The sequence below is a fragment of the Ceratocystis lukuohia genome (genome assembly GCF_044167205.1).
Source record: "Ceratocystis lukuohia strain C4212 chromosome Unknown Supercontig3_pilon, whole genome shotgun sequence".
Classification (NCBI taxonomy): domain Eukaryota; kingdom Fungi; phylum Ascomycota; class Sordariomycetes; order Microascales; family Ceratocystidaceae; genus Ceratocystis; species Ceratocystis lukuohia.
This window is the reverse complement of record NW_027263522.1, coordinates 3665320-3685442: the sequence shown is the minus strand read 5'-3', so window position 1 is coordinate 3685442 and position 20123 is coordinate 3665320. Positions and strand designations below refer to the sequence as shown.

Here is a 20123-nt window from a genome sequence, read left to right as displayed (position 1 = left end):
GCGAATCTGTAGAGGCACTTTTTGCTTGTCGTTTTGAAGACAGGTACAGCGGCTCGCAAGCCTTCTCTGAGAACCTTCTTCAAAATGTCCATGCTGGTCTTGCTGGCTCTGGCGAACCGGGTGGTGGCCGCATACGTCATCTGTGGTAGCCTGCGTGCTCTCACTGCCTGCATTACTGAATTCGGGGGCGCACCGCTGTAGACTCTGCTGATGCGGCGCAGCACGTTTGCTGTCTTAAGTGACGCCGAGCCACTTCATCTCCTGCACTGGGCTCAGCGTTGTTCCGTTTGGGAGTCGAAGCCCTGTGTTCATGCTTAGGAGTTTACGGCCGATGTACAGATGTATGACTCCTGTCTTACTCCAGTCGATCCTCAGCTCATTTTCCCTGCACCACTCCACCACGTGTGTCATGTAGGCTTGCAGCGTGATAATGTTGGTCTGGACTGATGTCGACGAAACGTATATCAGACTGTCATCTGCGTATCCTAGGCTGGGTAGCTTCTTGAAGAGTTCCGTCTTGTTCGAGAAGCAGGTGTTGTCGTCTGGCTCGTTGAGCAAGGCCACTGCTTCCTGTTCCATCCAATCATTGATCTGGTTGCAGTCGCTTGAGTCTTCCTTCTTGCTGTCCCACAGCTGTGAGTGCAGATTCAGGTCTCCACAGAGTATCATTTTCTTGCCCCTGAGCGTTTCTTGTGCCTTCTTCAACGCTCTCCCTCTTTCTGGATCTCCTGGGTTTGCGTTGTACACGTTTGCGATGTGTAGTCCCTGCCCCGCAAGTTCCACCACCATCACATCCTGATGTCCGCTTCTACTGATAGGGACTATCGTGGCTGCCATTGTCTTTTTGGTGTAGGTCAGAGCCCTTGGGTCTTCACTCCTTCCTTGAGGGATCATGAGCTTGTACCTTGGGTCTCTGACCGATGTTCGTTCTCCTGGGGGACCTGTAATGTATGGTTCCTGTATGCATATCACGTCTACCCCTCTTCTACCAGCCTCTTCTATCAGGGTCTGTTGGTTTCACTGTCCTTTGTGTGCATTGAACTGCCAAACCTCCAGCTTCCTCCTAGAGTCTCTTTTGTCTATATTCATAGATTGGACTTTGGTCTGGTTGTCCTTCCTCACCTTCTTTCGTGAGGACTTTCTCAGTCCTTGGAGGGCAGTGGGAGCTCTGAAGGAGAAGTCACTTCTGGCTTTCCCCGCGGCTTTCCTCTTGTCGCCTGCACTGGCGACTGGGGTGTCTCCCTCTTCTTCTGACTGGTCCTCAATTTCTGAGCTCTCAGCCTGGGTCTCGGTGCATTCCATCAGGTCCACTACCTGTGTCTGCACTGATTTTCCAGCCTTTGGGCAGGCCTTCTTCTTCTCTGCGGTGAGCGCCTGTTGCGCCTTCCTGATTGTCCGCCTCTCCTCTGGTGTGGTTCCCTTCTTCCGAAGGGGGCACTGCTTGGAGTCTGCTGGGTGTGGGCCGCGGCAGATGAAGCAGACCGAGACACATTCGTGCTCCGCCCCGCAGCATTTAGGGTGTCTGCTGCTTTTGTGTTCGCTCGAGCCGCAGTGTTTGCACAGCTGTGCTCTAGAGCATTTCTTCGCATCGTGCCACCCGAAGCAACGGGAGCATTGCGCGATGGCTCTCGGTTTTTCGGCCAGGAGGCGGGTTGGAATGAGCCTCGAGCCCATCCTCAGTTGCCTCGGGACCTTTGTACCAGCCGCCGGGATTTTGACGATGAAGGTCTTCACGTTCCCCCTGGTCTTCGAGGTCATGTAGACCGGAGTCACTCGAGTTGCTTGTGCAAAGCACTCGCCAATAATCTCTTCGCTGACTTCCACTGCCCGGCCGCCTCCATTCAGGTAGCGTTCGATCGGGCCAATCAGGTAGGCGTCTGTGTTGACTGCTTGCACTACCTCGGTGCCTGGTCCGATGTAGTTCTTTATCTTGTCGCTCTTCTCTAGCAGAGTTGAGCGACCGTCCTTGTTTGCCAGTAGTGCGAATCCACTCTTGGTCTTTTGTACATCCTTCAGAGCTTTCTTCAGCTCAGGGTCTAGTTCCCTCAGACTGGCTGACATCAGGACGCTTTCGCAGTTGCGCATCATATTGTCGGCGCTAACTCTTACCAGGACTCTGTTGTCCTGGCGGGCCGCTGGCTGTGAGTAACGCCCAGTGGGGGCGTTCGCGTCTGCCTTGCGGCGCGTGACAGTCTGCCACTCGCCGCCCTGACTGGCGGCCTCGTGGGACTTGGCTTCTCTAGCCGCATCCTGGGTGTCTGCTGGCTTCGTCGCTGGTCTCTTCACCATATCCGCGAAGGATGGGGCCTTTCGGCTGTTCGTGTGTGTTTTGTGTGTGTTTGATACACTACTTTGCTGAATTTCTCAAGGGTTGCTTAGGGTTAACCACTCTTCCTGTGGTTGTAAAAGCGAAGTTTTTGACTTCGTTGCCTTTGTGTCTTTTAGTAGCTTATCTACGAACCTCTGGCTCCACGGCTTCGGCAGGGCCTTGCATGTCCACCAGTGACCTCGCTCCTTGGGTTGTTTGCAATGTATGCACCCGCATAAGCCTCCATGCTTGAAGAAGTCGTAGTACTGGTCAAAATCCCCATGTCCTGTCCTGGCTGTCAAGACGTGTCCCAATTCTGTCATGTCCAGGCCCTTGTAGTTGGATACACGGAAAGGAGGGCTGCAAGGGATGTCGTTGATTGGGCGGTGTGGGTGTTACGTTACGCCTGCGTCTGTGATACAGCAGTTGTAACCCTGCAGCTATTGACCACAGTAAACAGAACGCTATAATCACTCACATAGATGCATATATATACGGTAGACTCGTATGAATAGCAATCCTAAAAATGTATGTCGATTCTTCTGATTCTTAATGCTTGATGAAGAAGGAAGGAAACTCTGTGACAGACTTCCGAGGCTGACGCTTCGTAAGTCTATCTCAGAGTGGGGTCAGGGTCAGACTGTCATGTGACCCTGGACCCAAAACCCACACCCTCGTAAACACCTAACAATTCTGAACGCCCTCCGTGCTAGCCCGTCCCCTGTTATGTGTCTACTACGCCCTCCATTTAGGGTCCAGTTTCCCAGCTAGGTAGCTACACGACCTATCTTCTCTGAGGAGTTTTTTAACAAACCTCCCCGCCAGCCTCGTAGCGTTGCCCATGCATTCCCATGGCTGGCTGAAGTCCTTTGGTTTGCCGCAGTTCGGCACTTGGCATCTTTTTTCCGCGTCCTGATGGCTGAGCCTGGTGTGGTATTCCTCGAAGTCGCCGTGTCTGGAACGCGCCGCGAAGATTCTCGCCACGGTGCCTCGGTTCAGTCCTTTCATCCAGTCTACCTTGTATGGCCTTGGAAGTCAAGTCCCAACGCCCCTCCAAGGTGGTCGGTGTTTGGGAAGTTGTCTCTCATCTAGTTCTTGAAGTCGGCCCTGAATGCGTCGTTCTTCCAGCGTCTCGCCGCCGCTAGCGACATCGTCCTCTCGGGAACCAGTAGATCCGCGCTCTTGCATCCCGCTTTGGCCACTTGGTCTACTGCTTCGTTCCCCGGGACTTCGCAGTGCCCTGGGACCCAGTAGACCCTACCGACCGGCTTGTTTAGTGCTAGGCTCTCCGTTCCGCCTTCCCACTTTGCAAGGATGCGCCGGATCTCGTCCATTTCGAGTTGGGAAGTGCCTGGCTTTCTCATTCGCTTGCTGATCCGCTTCGCTACTCCCAGGTTGTCCACGCACAGATTCAAACCCTCTGCTTGTGGTGGGGCAACTTCCGCTGCGATCCTGACTGCTCTGAGGGCTGCGATCGCTTCTGCGTCCGCCACTTCCCTGTACTTCTCACATGCCCCGGAGCCTTGCGCCAGGGTCTTGCCTCCGTGGTAAACGGCCCAGCCAGCTCCAGTGTTCCCGTCGCTGTTGCGCGAGCCGTCTGAGTAGACCCAGATTATGTCTATTGTTGTTATGTGCAGGGGATGGTCTGTGTTGCATGTGTATGCACGTATCCCACCCGCCCGTATCATTTCTTGACAGATTATTCTAAGGCTTGGGAAAGCCGCGAACCTGTATAGACTCGGCTTGTTCGTCGTCTTGTAGACCGGCAAGGCTGCCCGGATTCCGTCTCGGAGCACAACCTCCAGCTTGTCTAGGGCTGTCTTGCTTGCCATAGGGTACCCATGTGGTGGCCGGCCGCATATGTCAGCTGTGGCACCACACAGGTCCTCATGACTTGCAATGCGGACTTTGGTGGAATTCCGAAGTAGACTCTGCTGAGGTGTAGAAGTACGTTGATGGTCCTTCGAGCTTTCGCCATTGTTTCTTTGCAGTGTTTTTTGAAACTCAGGCTAGGATCCCACCAGACCCCCAACCACTTCATTTCATCCATCGGAACCAGCCAAGTTCCATCTGGCATCTGGAGTTTCGCGTCCATGCCTGCGGCTTTGCGCCCTTTGTATAGGTGCATGGTTGAGGCGCCGTTTGTTTGTTTGTTTGTTTGTATTATTTAACGTCTACCTACCGGTTTTCCCTAGTAATACGACGGCATGTTCTGGACGGAAGCGGGGTGGTTGATGCCGTCTTCCACTCCCGCTTCCGGGCAGTCAGCAGTTGCAGGTATACGTCGGCTTCAAGTATCTCCTATGACTTTTTAGAGTCCGGCTTAGCAGCTAGGAGTGGTTGAGGCGCCGTGTTTCCTTCCGCCCTCCACACCAAGATCCGTTTTGAGCTCCGCTCGGTCCCGGCTAACATAAATCAACCAAAACCATCGCTCGCTTAGCTCAGTTGGTTAGAGCGTCGTACTAATATTCAATCACCGAATATCAAGTAATGCGAAGGTCGCCAGTTCGACCCTGGTAGTGAGCATTTGATTGCGCCTTTGGCTTGTCTGCCATCATTCCCATTCTTTTTGGACCCCATCAAGGCGTGTACAGATCCGGTCGGGACAGCCCAAAAAGAATGCGCTGGCATCGCTAGCTTAGATCAAAATGAATGTATGTATGTATTTTTTAGCGTCTACCTAATAGATCAAAATCACACGCCATGTCGTTTTTGCTTTTTGTTAGCAAAGGTTTGGCGAGCCCACTCAAAGATTACGAAAATCCGGAGCTATGGTCAAGTGCTAATATCTATGACGTCAATGATAAGCGAATGCACCAACCATGCGAACGCACCAAAAATCATCCAATCTCTCATCTTCGCATCTAATCGACTATTTGTCCACCAAAAAAACATGGCACAACCAAAAAAAATGAGGCTAATATTGTTCTCGCTCTTCGGGCGCTTCAAACTAACCCAGAATTAGGTCTCCGACCTGCCGCAAGATTATACCAGGTGGATTATCATGCCCTTCGTCGCTGACAGAATGGAATTCAATGTCGACGCAATACCATCCCCAACTCACGCAGACTATCCGATCTAGAAGAGCAGGTCATTGTCAAGTTCATTCTTGACTTGGATTCGCGAGGGTTTCCCCCGCGACTACGTGGTGTTGAAGAAATGACCAACCGACTGCTCGCCGACCGCGACGCGTCACGCGTCGGCAAGCGCTGGGCTTCCAACTTTGTCAAGCGACAGCCAGACCTCAAGGCGCGTTTTAATCGTAGATACGACTACAAGAGGGCCAAATGCGAAGATCCAGCTAGTATTCGCAGTTGGTTCACGCTTGTGGAGAATACAATTGCAAAATACGGTATCAGCCTCACTGATGACTACAACTTTGATGAGACTGGCTTTATGATGGGTGTCATTGCAAGTGGAATTGCCGTCACAGGTACAGAAAGGCGTGGGAAGGCTAAATCATTGCAACCTGGAAACCTGGAATGGGTCGTAGTTATTCAGGCGATTAATGCTGAAGGCTGGGCAGTCGCACCATTCATCGTGGTTGCGGGCCAACATCACCTCTCCATCTGGTACTGAGAAAGTAACCTGCCAGGGGATTGGGCTATTGCCACGACTCATAATGGGTGGACCGACAATGATACAGGTCTTAAGTGGCTCAAGCACTTCAATCACCATACAAGAGCCCGATCAAACAGTCACTATCGGCTTCTTATCGTTGATAGGCATCAAAGCCACCACTCAGTCGATTTTGAGAAATATTGTGAAGACAACCACATCATCACACTTTGTATGCCAGCTCATTCCTCTGGCCTACTTCAGCCTCTTGATGTCGGGTGCTTTGGGCCACTGAAGAAGGCCCATGGTCGAGAAATTGAGCATCTAATCAGGTGCTCGATAACCCACGTTTCCAAGACTGATTTGTTTCTGGCTTTTTATGCTGCCCACCAAGCAGCTATGGCGGAAAGCAATATTGAGGGGGGTTTTAGAGGCGCTGGGATCATTCCTTTAGATCCAGAAAGTGTGATATCTAAGCTTGACGTGCAGCTACGGACTCCAACACCGATCGAGGAGGAGGGTCGGTATTTTTGGTGCATTCGCTTATCATTGACGTTATCGCAATGGCATCATGAATTCGAGAGGTCCTGGGAAGTAGTTCGCTCACTGGTAAACTACGTTAGTTGAATATTAATCGACCAAATGAAAGGTTGGATTGAGGAGGGAAAAGTGCAACACATACGAGCCTGCTGTCCATGCTTATCATGTACTTTATCTCATACTCGAAGTACTCAGGGGGGGGGGGGGGGCAAAGGAGAGGAGCGAGGGAATCAATACAAGCGATTTCACAACAGAGCCCTGCACCTTAGAGACCTTGGAGACTAGCACACAGAAAGCTAGTACTAAGCCGCCGCCATTACATGTCGCTTCACTGTTCCAGTTGTCATTGCATGTGGCCACAGGAGACTGTATGCCGTTTTACTAGCCCGCGCATCGTGCTGATGGGTAACAGGAGTCGAGAATTCAGCAACATCGTACAGAGTTAGCTGCGGAGAAATAGCACGCCCGAACTCGCATGTAACGGTTTATCCATGTGTTACGGGCATCACAAGGCATCTGGCCCAGTACCATCTGGGTGCTAAGCTTAGGCCTCAAGCCATGTCAGCAGGGACGGAATATCCATAGACAGGAAGTTAGGATCTCACGGGCTAGCTATAGATAGATTCGGTGGTAGCCAAAGATCTCACATTAGTTTCGCTTTCACAACTCTTCGAGCAGTACAGTTGAAAAATAAGCCGAAATTTGTCAGTAACCTAAACATTCACTACGTCCTCCTAATAACTACTGTTAAAATTCTCTTATATAAATCAATGGTATTTGTCTGCTAAACCCCAAGAAAAATCACGCCGCAACATTCAAGCACAAACGAAGAAACACATATCCTGTGGGCTCGGGTGCAGCAATCGTGCTACTGGAGTTGCCCTACACGTTTTGAAGTAGTCCGGAGACTTTTAGTGACGAATCACCTACAACGTAATAACAGAACCACCTTGGTGCTCGATCGGGTTGGAGGAGCTTCTTTCAACGCTGGCGCCTCGCTTGAAACCCGCAATTGTTCTAGAGCCACTACTAGGAGGGTTAATGACACCAACAGCGCCATCCATACATTCACTTTCAGCACCATCGTAGTACCAAAGAGGACTATTATCCTCAATTTCAATGACAAAGACGTCCGAGTTCTGATGATCACTGTAATCAGTAGAAAAGTGGCCAGAAGCAAAACCACCATTATGCTGGCAAGGGTCAAAATAGTTGGCCTCAACAACAGAGTGTGGGCCTGACAAGAAGTGGAATTCAATCTTGTCACCAACATTGGCCCACAGCTCCTGGGGGCTAATCTTATTGTCGCCACCAACCCAGACAGTTCGAGTCTGGGGATAATAGTCATCGTCATCAGATTCACCTGTGGATGCCATGACGACAGTGGCAGCAAGAAGGGCGGTTACAGCGAAACGCATGTTGAAGGCTTGGAAGAAGAGAAATGGAAAGAAAGAGAAAAAGCAGAGATGTAGAGTAGACTTAGGGGGTCCAAAGAGCCAAGCTGAGAGAGAAGGAGGAGTGTAGAGATGAAAGTTGTTGGTGTAGTGAAAGAAGAAGAGAATGAAGTCTTGAGGTAGCGGTCAGCTCGAGATTTATACCCGAACAAGCTCCAGATCTCCAGACTACTCAGTCCCTGGGTTCTTTTTTTTCTTCCGCTGACCTCAGAGACGGCCTTGGCCATTGCTTCCTGAATACATGGTTTGCCTGGAGGACCATATGATGCCAACTCGTGAAGTGAAGCTAGATGGCGCCAATATACATCGTTGCATACGAGGTTAAGGAATTCAAGCCATATAGTGGCTTGAGTTAACTTAACGCTCTTAGCATGGAAGAATTGTTGGTAACAAAACGTGCGCCGGTGTTGTAGTACTAGCCAGTCAACGGTCTGCTCTAGACTAGACATTCCCTTTCTTTGTTCAGAATTTAGGCCATATTTCACGGCCAGGAACAGGCAGGCATGGGGGCCATGCGTCCATCTAACTACTGCCGCCTCAAGTGGCACTATGATAGAATCGGCTATCATGCATACCACCTTATAACTGACAAAGTAGTCTAGCACCATCCATGCCACTCAAATATTTGCAAGGCTTTGGCCAAGCCGTGGTCAGTTCTCCATAGTCCTAGCAACACTCTACCTTTGTTTCTGCGGACGATACTAAAAGGCTTACGTATAAGAAGCACCCGAGAGAGCAACAGAGCCGAGTGATAGTGGATGATAGAGATGCAGCTAGATGATCAGCGCCGAGCATTTACCTGGTTGCTCGCAATTGACCTAGTTCTAAGTTAACCTTTGGCCAGATAAAACGGCCTAATAGCTAGATAACTAGGGTAGCGAAGAGCCAGGCAAAGGCAAATACAGTAGTCGTTGTCCAGTCTTCATAGTTTCCCGTAGACGTCAGCTAAATCCAAGTTCAATCTCAAGACACAGTATGTGGGCATCCTCAGCCATAGCCAAGAGTGAGGCGAGTCTAAATTTCAAAACCCACCACTCGTGCCAAGAGCGTTGGCTACGTCCACTAGACTAACACTTGCCCAAAACCAGACTTGGATGACCTTGCTATTCTCCTTTTCTGTGATGTTATACATTGGGCTTGTGAGCACTGGCCTGTCCGAACAAATGCATCTACAACTTAGGGTAGGCCATGCGCAAGAGGCCAATGGGTAACCCACCAGTAGCCAGAAGACATAGTATTCATTTACCACATAGGGTGTTATTGATTAGCCTGTGGATTACCACACACAGAGGGAATCTATAAGGCCATTGCGGCGGACACGGCGGACGATAATGACAAAAGCATACATGGCTTCGCAAAGCATGATAGAGCCAAAGGATAGGGAATGTCCCGCGGCCCCCAAGCCCTTGCCTTGCGCTAGGCTCAAGCCTGGAGAATTGCTTGATCAAAGCGCTGGCCCCCAAACACATTTAGATTTGCAGTCAAGGATCCGTTTCTGGTTCTTTACTATATCATTATTAGATCTTGACACCAGCGTGTTCTCACTAAGCACACGTCTGTGCCTACGGCTCTAACAAAGCGATCATATCACTATCCATTCTCTTTAAGAGCATTGACTATACCCACGTGACCTTTTATGTAGCCTGCACTGGCCCCGGGCATCATGGTAGAGTTAGACCGACAGAGAGAGTTAGAAGGAAGAAGCGGGGAACGGCAGCGGCAGACGGATTCGCGAAGTGCCCAGAGCGTAACGCTCTTTTTGGTATGTCGCGTGATCTTTTCTACTTGTCCCCAGGCTCTCTTTGCCCTGTGATGCTTCTCTCCTTGAACTTGACTTGAATGTATTTAACGTCTACGGGAATCACTAAGATCAAACGACGCCGGACTAGTTACCAGACAGAATTAACACTCTGTAAGGTTCACTATAGAGTTTTGCAGTTTTCTTTCATCTAGTGTTAGAAGTCTGCTTTAAAGGCCTCGCTCCTCAACCTTCTTGCTGCCCTCAGTGGCATTGTCGCCTTTGGGACCAGGAGGTTCTCGCTCTTGCAACCCGCTTTGGCCAGCTGATTCTGTGTTAGCGGGTAGACAAGCAATTGCTAGTCCCGTAACAGGCTGCTTCATTGCCCGGGACTTCGCAGCGTCCTGGGACCCAGTGCACCTTGCCGGCCGGCTTTTCCAGGGCCAGGTCGTCGAATCCGCCTTGCCATCTTGCGAGGGTACGGCGGGTCTCGTCTATTGCGAGCTGCGAAGTGCCCGGTTTCCGCATCCTCCGGCCGATCCGTTTTACCACTCCCAACTTGTCGACACATAGGTTCAGGCCTTCTGCTTGTGAGGGGGCGACTTCAGTGGCAGCTCTGACTGCCTTGAGGGCAGCAATCGCTTCCGCATCCGCCACTTGTCTGTATCTGCCGCATGAGCCATTGCCTTGTGCGAGTATTTTGACTCAGAAGTGGACAGCTCCCTTTGCCAAAGCCCCTATTCCTGATATACATATAAACTGCTGAACCACCACAGATAGCATAGCTTACTTTGGTTTCTTTTAGAACTATCGAGTTCTTCTTTAATATAGAGCCGTTATGCAAGTGAATCTTCTTACCTTTCGTGAAGCCTTACACCCGCGGTCTTATTGTTATTGTTGAGTTGAGTTGAGTTGAATATATTTAACGTCTACGGGAATCACTAAGATCAAACGACGCCGGATTGGTTACCGGACAGAATTAACCCTCTGCAGGGCTGACCACAGGTTTTGGGCGAGAGAAGCTCGTATGCTCCCAAGCAAGCTTGTTCCTCGTCTTCCATCTGTAGTCGTCAGAAACAAAAAAGCAAAAAAGAAAAAAAAAAAAAAAAAAAAACAGAAAACAAAATACCCCGTCTAAACGCCCCTCCTCTCCCCGTGCCAGCTCGTCCCCTGTTAAGTGTCTACACGACACGCCCTCCACTTAGGGTCCAGTTTCCCAGCTAGGTAGTTACACGACCTATCTTCTCTGAGGAGTTTTTTGACAAACCTCCCCGCCAGCCTCGTAGCGTTGCCCATGCATTCCCATGGGTGGCTGAAGTCCTTTAGTTTGCCGCAGTTCGGCACTTGGCATCTTTTTTCCGCGTCCTGATGGTTGAACCTGGTGTGGTATTCCTCGAAGTCGCCGTGTCTGGAACGCGCCGCGAGGATTCTCGCCACGGTGCCTCGGTTCAGTCCTTTCATCCAGTCTACCTTGTATGGCCTTGGAAGTCCCAACGCCCCTCCAAGGTGGTCGGTGTTTGGGCAGTTGTCTCTCATCCAGTCCTTGAAGTCGGCCCTGAATGCGTCGTTCTTCCAGCGTCTCGCCGCCGCCAGAGACATCGTCCTCTCGGGAACCAGTAGGTCCGCGCTCTTGCATCCCGCTTTGGCCAGTTGGTCCACTGCTTCGTTCCCCGGGACTTCGCAGTGCCCTGGGACCCAGTATACCCTACCGACCGGCTTGTCTAGTGCTAGGCTCTCCGTTCCGCCTTCCCACTTTGCAAGGATGCGCCGGATCTCGTCGATTTCGAGTTGAGAAGTGCCTGGCTTCCTCATTCGCTTGCTGATCCGCTTCGCTACTCCCAGGTTGTCCACGCACAGATTCAAACCCTCTGCTTGTGGTGGGGCAACTTCCGCTGCGATCCTGACTGCTCTGAGGGCTGCGATCGCTTCCGCGTCCGCCACTTCCCTGAACTTCCCACATGCCCCAGAGCCTTGAGCCAGGGTCTTGCCTCCGTGGTAGACAGCCCAGTATTGTTATTGTTATTGTATTATTTTACGTCTACCTACTGTTATTTCGCAGTAATACAACAGCGTATTCCAGAGGGGGGCTCCTGACTGATCTCATCTTCCAGCAACTCCTAGGCAGTCAGCAGTTGCAGGTTTGCTTGGATTTCGAGCGACTCCTATGACTTTTTAGGGTCCGGCGCTTGGGTCAGGATGGCTCTCTGTCCCGCATCCTCCCGCGGCCTCCGCGCCAAGATCCGTTTTGAGCTCCGCTCGGCCCCGACTAACATGAATCAGCCAAAACCGTCGCTCGCTTAGCTCAGTTGGTTAGAGCGTCGTACTAATATTCAATCACTGAATATCAAGTAATGCGAAGGTCGCCAGTTCGACCCTGGTAGTGAGCATTTCTTTTTGTAGAATATATCTAAATGTTTGAATCAGTTGAATCATTGAAGGTAATTCTTTTACAATACGTTTTTGGACGTGAAATACCTGTAGGTAGACGTTAAATAGAACAAACAAAAAAAAAAAAACGTTTTTGGACTTCACCCCTTTTATAGTGCTTTAGAGGATTCATGATAGGGCAACTCTCCCTCTTACAACCCTCGGGGGGTACCTTTGAGGTCTGGTGCCTCCCCTTCTTCCGGGCTGCTGGAGGACGACGTCTATGACACTGATAAGCGTCTTTCATTCTTTTCTTCTTCTTTGACTCTGTCATGGATCTTGACAATGAGCTGTGGAGCCTTGAGGCCGCACTTACCCAACTTTGAGGATAACCTCGTCGTCGACTCGCCCCCTTTTTCACGACAACTTTCGCGATCGCCAACTCCTCATCGCCGCAACACCACTCCAACTCAAGGAGTTCACCTTCACGCTCAGGACTGAATTTTGAGAGTTCACACAGTCCGCAACTTTTTTTTTCTTTTGTTTTGTTTTCTTTCTTGCGCTCCTCTGTCCTCGGATAGACTGGTGACTGTGGCATGTCACTAGAAAGGGGGCTGTCTGGCGCCTCATCCACACGCGCAAGGCAGCGGCCACCAGAAAAGTGGAAGGATATATCACGAGCCCTCGGATGCTCACACAGTTTGGTTTTTTCTCTCTTTGGGGGGTTTTCCCAGGCTGCACTGGACGTCGCCGTCTTGCTCTCGTGATTTTCACGACTTCAGGAAGCGTGGCAGGTTTTTCAGAGGAACGAATGTTTGTGGGGAAGTTGGGGGTTAGCCCCACTACTTCTGGGCTTAGGGTATATCTGGGGATTTCCTTTTTTTTTTTTTTTTTTTTTTTTTTTTTTTTTTTCTTTTGTTTCTGACGACTACAGGTGGAAGACGAGTAACAAGCTTGCTTGGGAGCATACGAGCTTCTCTCGCCCAAAACCTGTGGTCAGCCCTGCAGAGGGTTAATTCTGTCCGGTAATCAATCCGGCGTCGTTTGATCTTAGTGATTCCAGTAGACGTTAAATAAATTCAAATTCAAATTCAAATGCGGGCTAAACGCCAAGGAAAAAAAGAAAGAAAAAAAAAAAAAAAAAAAAAACCCTCAAGGGAGAGTGTTGTAAAACTGGCTGACCGAAAACAACCTAGTAGTGCTTAACCAGAAGAGTGAATCAACTCAGAGAGCTGGAAGAGTGTTAGACCTGTTGGTTATGCTGCAGAGGGCAGTGGTATTGGAAACACGTATGGGACTCGTTCCAGGAAGTACAAGTGACCATGAAATCCTGGAGGTGGAAGTGGAGGCAAGGGCAGCACGCAAGAGACCGGAAACAAGATGAAGGTTCAGCAAAATGGATCGAGACTGCTTTGTACTTGCCTGCAAGAGAGAAGCCGTAGAGCTGGGCCGAATGTTGGTGGACGAGGGAAAAGGACCAGACGCGACGGACGAGCTCGCCAAGAAGGTGGTTGCAGCAGTGGAGAGGGCACTGGAAACATCGACACCGAAAACGCCCTCTAAAATCAGCCTTAAGCCATGGTGGAACGAAGAATGCCGGCAGCAAAATGCCATGATGAGAGAAGCTAGGAGCAACCACCGCAGGAATATGGATGACGTCAGATTGGAAGCTGCATATATGAAAGAACAGAAGGCAATTCGGAAGGCCGTCGTCCAGGCAAAAAGAAGCCCCATGAGCAAGATTGTGGCAGGGTTAACGCAAGCAAGGGACGTCTTCCGGGCCATCAAGTGGGCCAATGAGAAGACAGACAGACGAATCTCACTCCTGCAAAAACCCGATGGAACCAGAACCACATGCACAGCGGAATTTGTGGCTCTGCTCCTCGAGACTCACACGAAGCCTCACACAAGGGCACAATGGCAGCACCAGGAACCCAACGTGGAAGCCTAGGAGTGGCCACCCCTATTCCAGGAAGCGGTTAAGGCATCAATATGGAGACCAACGAACACCGCCCCTGGGGCAGACGGTATCTCCAATCCACTTGGTAAAGTTAAACGGGATTATACAACTTGTGCCTAGAAACCGGTCACCACCCAGCTACCTTTAAGAAAGCCAACCTCGTGGTGATCCCAAAGCCAGGCCGCCCAAGACTGGCACCACGCTCGTACCGCCTAATCTCGCTCCTGCCCAGTCTAAGAAGGGCCTGAAAATATCAATAGCGAAAAGGCTCGCAGAGGAAGCGATTGATAGGGAAATCATCCCTAGAAATTACATCTGTGCGGTTCCGAAAAGGGCGGTAACGGACCTGCTTATTGATCACCGTGGAAAGATAGAGGAAGCCCAAGTGCCTCCGAGCAGCTCTCCCCATGTACTGTACGACACCAAGGGAGTGCTTGTCTCTTCTATCAGGGCCTATTGGTTTCGCTGTCCTTTGTGTGCATTGAACTGCCAAACCTCCAGATTCCTCCTAGAGTCTCTTTTGTCTATATTCATAGATTGGACTTTGGTCTGGTTGTCCTTCCTCACCTTCTTTCGTGAGGACTTTCTCAGTCCTTGGAGGGCAGTGGGAGCTCTGAAGGAGAAGCCATTTCTGGCTCTCCCCGCGGCTTTCCTCTTGTCACCTGCACTCGCGACTGGGGCGTCTCCCTCGTTTTCTGACTGGTCCTCCATTTCTGGGCTCTCAGCTCTTTCCTCTGGCCTCTCAGCCTGGGCCTCGGTGCATTCCATCAGGTCCACTACCTGTGTCTGCACTGATTTGCCGGCCTTTGGGCAGGCCTTCTTTTTCTCCACGGTGAGCGTCTGTTGCGCCTTCCTGATTGTCCGCCTCTTCTCTGGAGTGGTTCCCTTCTTACGAAGGGGGCACTGCTAGGTTTGGGCCGCGGCAGATGAAGCAGACAGAGACACATTCGTGCTCCACCTCGCAGCATTTAGGGTGTCTGCTGCTTTCGTGCTCTCTCGAGCCGCAGTATTTGCACAGCTGTGCTCTAGAGCATTTCTTCGCATCATGCCACCCGAAGCAACGGGAGCATTGCGCGGTGGCTCTCGGGTTTTCGAATGTATGCTATGTAGTTGTGTGACGCGCCACGTTGTCAAGAGCTTTAGAGTTTGGTCCTCCGCCAACTCGATGAACACAACACATGTCACAGCATATCTGATTATTATTGCTAGTTAGTGTAGTGTATTTTCATTCGCATGACCCTTTGAGAGTGCCTATTAGGCTCTCAATAGTATACTGCATTTACCTCAAGTCCTAAGTGCTCCATGCCCCCTTGAAATTCCTAGCCATGAGACTCACATGAGCTCCTGTCTTTTCTTCATTTGGAGATGGTCACAACTATAACTTTTCCCATCGGTGCTGGCTTTGGATTCCAAATCTCCTTGCTACATGTCAATATCCATCATTGCCAAATTAGACCATGGCAAATATATTTTTAAACAGTCAGCCCGTAGGAAAGGATGATTCGTTTAACTGATTCATTTTGAATATATTTAACGACTACTGTGCCCATAGGAAAGCCTCTGGGAAGGTACTACATATACCATCTTCTTATACCATCTTCTCTCACAGTCAGCAGCAGCTAAGCCAGTAATTCAACCTTCCATCAATATCTCAAGTTCCCTTCACTTAATACTCTTCAGCATGTCCACCATCATTCATTCTTTCGATCGATGAAGAAAAAACAGACCCATCTGATGGTCTTCATTACCGTCTGGCTCTCCGTGCACATGTCTTCGGCGCTTCAACTGCTTATGCGGAAGCCCCACTCTTTCCACTCCAAACCAGGCTCAACCCCTGGGGGGGCCCAATAGACGCTGGCAGTTACTACGTGGGCATCATGTTTTTTCTACATGGGCATCAGTCTTATGTGGGCATCACATTTTACACTCTCTGATTGGCTCTAGCTTACAGGTACACGCCCCATAAAGGCGGTGAAGCATGTGCACTAACAGTGGGCCAAATATCAAGGATTCTTTACAAGTAGCAACACTACAAGTTGCTGTGAATTTCTTCTTCTGGAAGGGCTATTTCACAGCCTTTGTCTCTATACTGCCTCTATGTTCAAATATAACCACCTGATTCTCATTCTCTAAATACAATGCAATCTCCCTCTCTGTCCATTAGATGTAAGGCTTGTTATTATTCTTCAGTATCTTTATCTATCCTTCTCTAGATGTCAGCTACACCCCTTCTTCCTGCATCATAGTACTTGAGAGTAATAACATAGGATAAAGAAATCATATGTCGGGGTAATGAGTGAAGCCTTCAAAACAATGAGTATCCTTCCTTTTTACATTTCTTTGTGTAAGGATCAGCCATAGAATTGGCCAGTGAGAGAGGTACATTGGCAGAACTCCAGAGCATGGAATGCACTAACAGACATATTTCCAGCTAATCAGAGTGCATAAATATGATGCACATAAGACTGATGCCCGTGTAGAAAAAACGTGATGCTCACGTAGTAACTGCCGACGGGGAGCGAAGATAGATAGGAAAGGGGGGAGCGGATGAAGGCGTCGCCAAAATGCATCTAACATAGTGTATATGGATTTAACGGTGTGCTATCACACACCACCAACCTGGTTTGAGTATATTCAACAGAATTCCTATTTGAACTTGAAATTGTATACGTCATCTGACAAAGTCAGCGCCCCATATCTGCCAGCAAGCCCCACCTTGATAACCGATCACGTCGAGATTAAAAAAATCATGATTCCGGCCATGTAACCTCGATTTGGGCGCTTCATCAAAGCTGTGGCATTTTTAGGCCCTCGTTTTCGTGTCACTGACAAAGGTTTGGGGTGTTAGGATGGCTTCCGGATTTGTATTAGGTTGCAATATAATGAGTCGTACGTGTATGGTAAGCATGTGGTGAATCCAAGGGCAATCAATGTATGCTGAAATGACCCTGCGGAGCGGAGGGTCTATTTTCAGAAGATGACTAAGCGGAGATGCAGGAAAGAACACACAACAGTGAACCCCATGTATATATCTCGGAGTCGAAGTACTCAGGGGCTGACGAAAGCGAAGGGAACAACACCCGCTGCCCTTTATGAAACAACTATCTAACGAGGCAGATTTTGTCACAAGACTGGACTGGGAGTTACTTTCTGTGCAACATGACTAGAGCTAGAACCAATGTTTGTGACTCGGAAGGGGAAATTAGTGGCAAGAGATCCCTCCTTCACCTCCGTACCAGGTGAACCTGCCTTTATAGGCCCCTGTTCCTGTTGGGCCCTCCTGCATTGTTCCTAGTCCTTTAACCTTGCTCTCTGGAGAATTGCGACTGGGTCTCAGCAATCTCATCTACTTCTACAATCCGTCTATGGCAGCAGTGGAGTCTATCATAGGTTCAACGTCGATAATGGCCTTGAAGACTCCAAATCTCAAAGCTGCCAGAGGGTGGGCAATATCGCTGCACATACGAGAAACTATCTCCAAGAAAACGAGGCCTCTATTATGAAGTTTGTCAACGCTTTTAGAGACACCTGTGGTTTGCCCTCGTCTCATCATTGACTGCCAAGCAATAGAGTAAGCACTATGAAGAGAAGTCCTAGCTGCTGTAGCCATTACACTAACATTTATACAGCAGCAGAAAAAGAAAGCAAACATCAGCCTACAATCTGCAACGATGGCGAACAAAAGCGATTACGTTCAACAGGCTGAAGTACCAAAAGCTTTTAGTCCATTGTCACAGCCATCAGTCATCACTGACACCAAAGCTCAAATGGAGACAGTGATACGATCTGCTAATGGGAAAAGACAACACTAAGGGAAACCCTGGCAAATCCAAGTCAAGAATGAACTTGAAAATGTCCTGCTCTTCTAGATCGGATAGCCTGTGTGAGTTGGGGATGGTATTGCGTCGACATTGAATCCCATTCTGTCGGCGACGAAGGGCATAATAATCCACCTAGTATAATCTTGCGACAGGTCGGGGGTCTAGTTACGAGTTAGTTTGGAGGGCCTCAAAAGACACAACAACATTAGCCTCATTTTTTGGTTGTGCCATGCTTTTTAGTAAACAAATAGTCGATTAAATGCGAAGAGGAGAGATTAGAAGATTTTTGGTGCATTCGCAGGGTTAGGGTTAGTGCGGTGCATTCGCTGACTAATGACGTTACACAAAAGAAAGAGATCTATGCAACTATCCCTACTACGTAGATCTTTTGCTAAAAGTACAATGGCGATTCTGCAAGGCTTTTGCTCGGTCGGATAAATGGTGCTATTCTATTTCTAGTTACGCAAAGATACTGTCGACGATGTTCGGCACTAACCACTAGCAAAAATGTTCCCCGTTCTGAATGTCTTTGTATAACCCTAATTCAACTTAAAATACTGAAAGGCATCGACATTCAACCGCAGAAATTAATTTGTGATTTGTATGTTGCGTCATTTGATAAATCCTACCTTGTTTTATTGGAGAAACTTTCAGAGTTTTCAGCCAGCTTCACCACATGACACCCTGACCTGCAGGTTGGAAATAAATCGGGCAAATGTATGTGTCTAACTATCATTGCCCTCTAACTCTCTGCCTGTTGTCACGGGTTAGTCTGCAGATGTTTCATACAAGCAAAGAAGCTACCCAAAACTGACTAGCCAGCGAAGAAGGCTTGTCTTTTCTCCCACTGTCGAGTTTTGTTCCCCCTTTTCTGATGCGATACCAGATACATCCACTCCCCCATTTGGTACCTGCACTCCCTTTTTGCTTACTAAATCCTGGCGACACCTACATGCGCGCCCCCATTTCTTTTATGCCTAAATGCGCCCCCATTTGGTACCTGCACTCCCGGGGTCCAATTGGGCCACAGGTACCCGTGGTTTTAAAACCACGCGGGACCCGTGCGACTTGTATAAACTTCCACTTTCGGCACCATTAATCGCCAACACGACGCGTAAAATCGCAGCAATAACGCTCTTTAACCATATGGAGAAGTAGGTAACGCAATAATGGAACAAGTCTGCATTGAAGTCGTAGCTTTGTTCCCTGACGATTATCTCCCACCTGCAAGTGAATATGAGTTTCGAGAGTCACTTTTACAATCAATAAATCCTTATACACTAGATCACTGTCATGCCTTTGTCATGGGGAGATCTACTAGGAAGAAAGTCTGGCCATACACCCGTGATAGAGCATGTAAGCCTCCTGATGCTTTGAAGAACTGGCAATGGAAGATTACTACTCGAGGTACCCACTGCCTGTCCTCAATAATATCAAAACGGTCTCTCGATAAGGACATCGAAGAACAGCAGTAGATACACTTCTACATCATCGCCAACTCGCAATAGAATCCATTGCTATTTAATAATAGAAGTGTTTTTGCAACTTAGACGTCTAATTGATCGTAGTACTGTACTTGATTATTGTGATGTGTGGGCTGTGCCTAAAGTGAAAGATTACGCAAGTCCCACGGGTCCCGTGTGATTTTAAAACCACGGGGACCCGTGGTCCAATTGGGCCCCGGGAGTGCAGGTGCCAAATGGGGGAGTTGATGTACCTGGTACCTTCTTATGCGAGGACCTTACTAATAGGGAGCTTGCTCTTTTCGGTTTATCCGGACTTCAACCGGAGTCCGGTGGTGTCTGAGGAGGTTCCAAGTCGATTGTCTTCGGGTGATAGCCATGGCTTAGGAAGAATGGTAATATTTGGGTCACACTGCTTGGTGTTGCATCAAGAGCAAACTCGACTGTTGGGATAGCCTTCAGCCAATTTGGGCCCTGGGAACCGAGTTTGGAAAGCTTTGCCTTCACCTCTGCATTCATTCTCTCCACAGCTCCATTTGTTGACGGGTGGTGAGCTGTGGTTGGCCTTCTTTCTACGCTGAGTTCCATGCAGATTCTTTTCCATGCTGCATGGATAAATTCTCGGTCTGAAAGTATGGATCTTGGTAGCCCATGGTGTCTGTAGTAGCTTTGTGGGAGGACTTCGGCCACATTTTCCAGGTCCAGTGCTTTCATTGGCATTAGGAGTACACCTTTCGACATGCAGTCAACAACAGTGAGTATATGGGTGAACTCCTCTTCACCTTTCTCAGCAGTTGGCAGTGGGGCAATGAAATCGATTGCGATGTCTTGCCATGGCTGATCTGGGATAGGCAGAGGTTTCAACAAACCTTCTTTGCTGGTGCGCCGCCAAGTATTTGTGCTTCCACACACCT

At 49.3% G+C, this 20123-nt stretch overlaps 5 protein-coding genes across 5 annotated transcripts; 1 reads left to right on the top strand and 4 right to left on the bottom strand.

Annotated features, from left to right (window-relative positions):
• Positions 1-234: 234 nt before the first annotated feature.
• HOO65_030932 (putative double-stranded RNA/RNA-DNA hybrid binding protein) lies at positions 235-2631 on the bottom strand (the record flags this gene model as incomplete). Its single annotated transcript, XM_071001938.1, has 3 exons — positions 235-957; positions 1123-2314; positions 2462-2631. The coding sequence occupies 3 exons, from the start codon at positions 2629-2631 to the stop codon at positions 235-237; spliced, it is 2085 nt and encodes a 694-aa protein (XP_070860611.1).
• A 765-nt stretch (positions 2632-3396) lies between these two features.
• HOO65_030931 (putative double-stranded RNA/RNA-DNA hybrid binding protein) lies at positions 3397-4436 on the bottom strand (the record flags this gene model as incomplete). The annotated part of the gene is made up of 2 exons (XM_071002300.1): positions 3397-3926; positions 4148-4436. The coding sequence occupies 2 exons, from the start codon at positions 4434-4436 to the stop codon at positions 3397-3399; spliced, it is 819 nt and encodes a 272-aa protein (XP_070860610.1).
• A 2896-nt stretch (positions 4437-7332) lies between these two features.
• On the bottom strand, positions 7333-7824 carry HOO65_030930 (putative GPI-anchored cupredoxin; the record flags this gene model as incomplete). The annotated part of the gene is made up of 1 exon (XM_071000527.1): positions 7333-7824. One exon carries the CDS (start codon positions 7822-7824, stop codon positions 7333-7335), a length of 492 nt encoding a protein of 163 aa, XP_070860609.1.
• A 2004-nt stretch (positions 7825-9828) lies between these two features.
• On the bottom strand, positions 9829-11410 carry HOO65_030929 (putative double-stranded RNA/RNA-DNA hybrid binding protein; the record flags this gene model as incomplete). The annotated part of the gene is made up of 3 exons (XM_071002130.1): positions 9829-9923; positions 9970-10259; positions 10866-11410. The coding sequence occupies 3 exons, from the start codon at positions 11408-11410 to the stop codon at positions 9829-9831; spliced, it is 930 nt and encodes a 309-aa protein (XP_070860608.1).
• Positions 11411-13361: 1951 nt separating this feature from the next.
• HOO65_030928 (uncharacterized protein) lies at positions 13362-13916 on the top strand (the record flags this gene model as incomplete). The annotated part of the gene is made up of 1 exon (XM_071000526.1): positions 13362-13916. The coding sequence occupies one exon, from the start codon at positions 13362-13364 to the stop codon at positions 13914-13916; it is 555 nt and encodes a 184-aa protein (XP_070860607.1).
• Positions 13917-20123: the final 6207 nt, after the last annotated feature.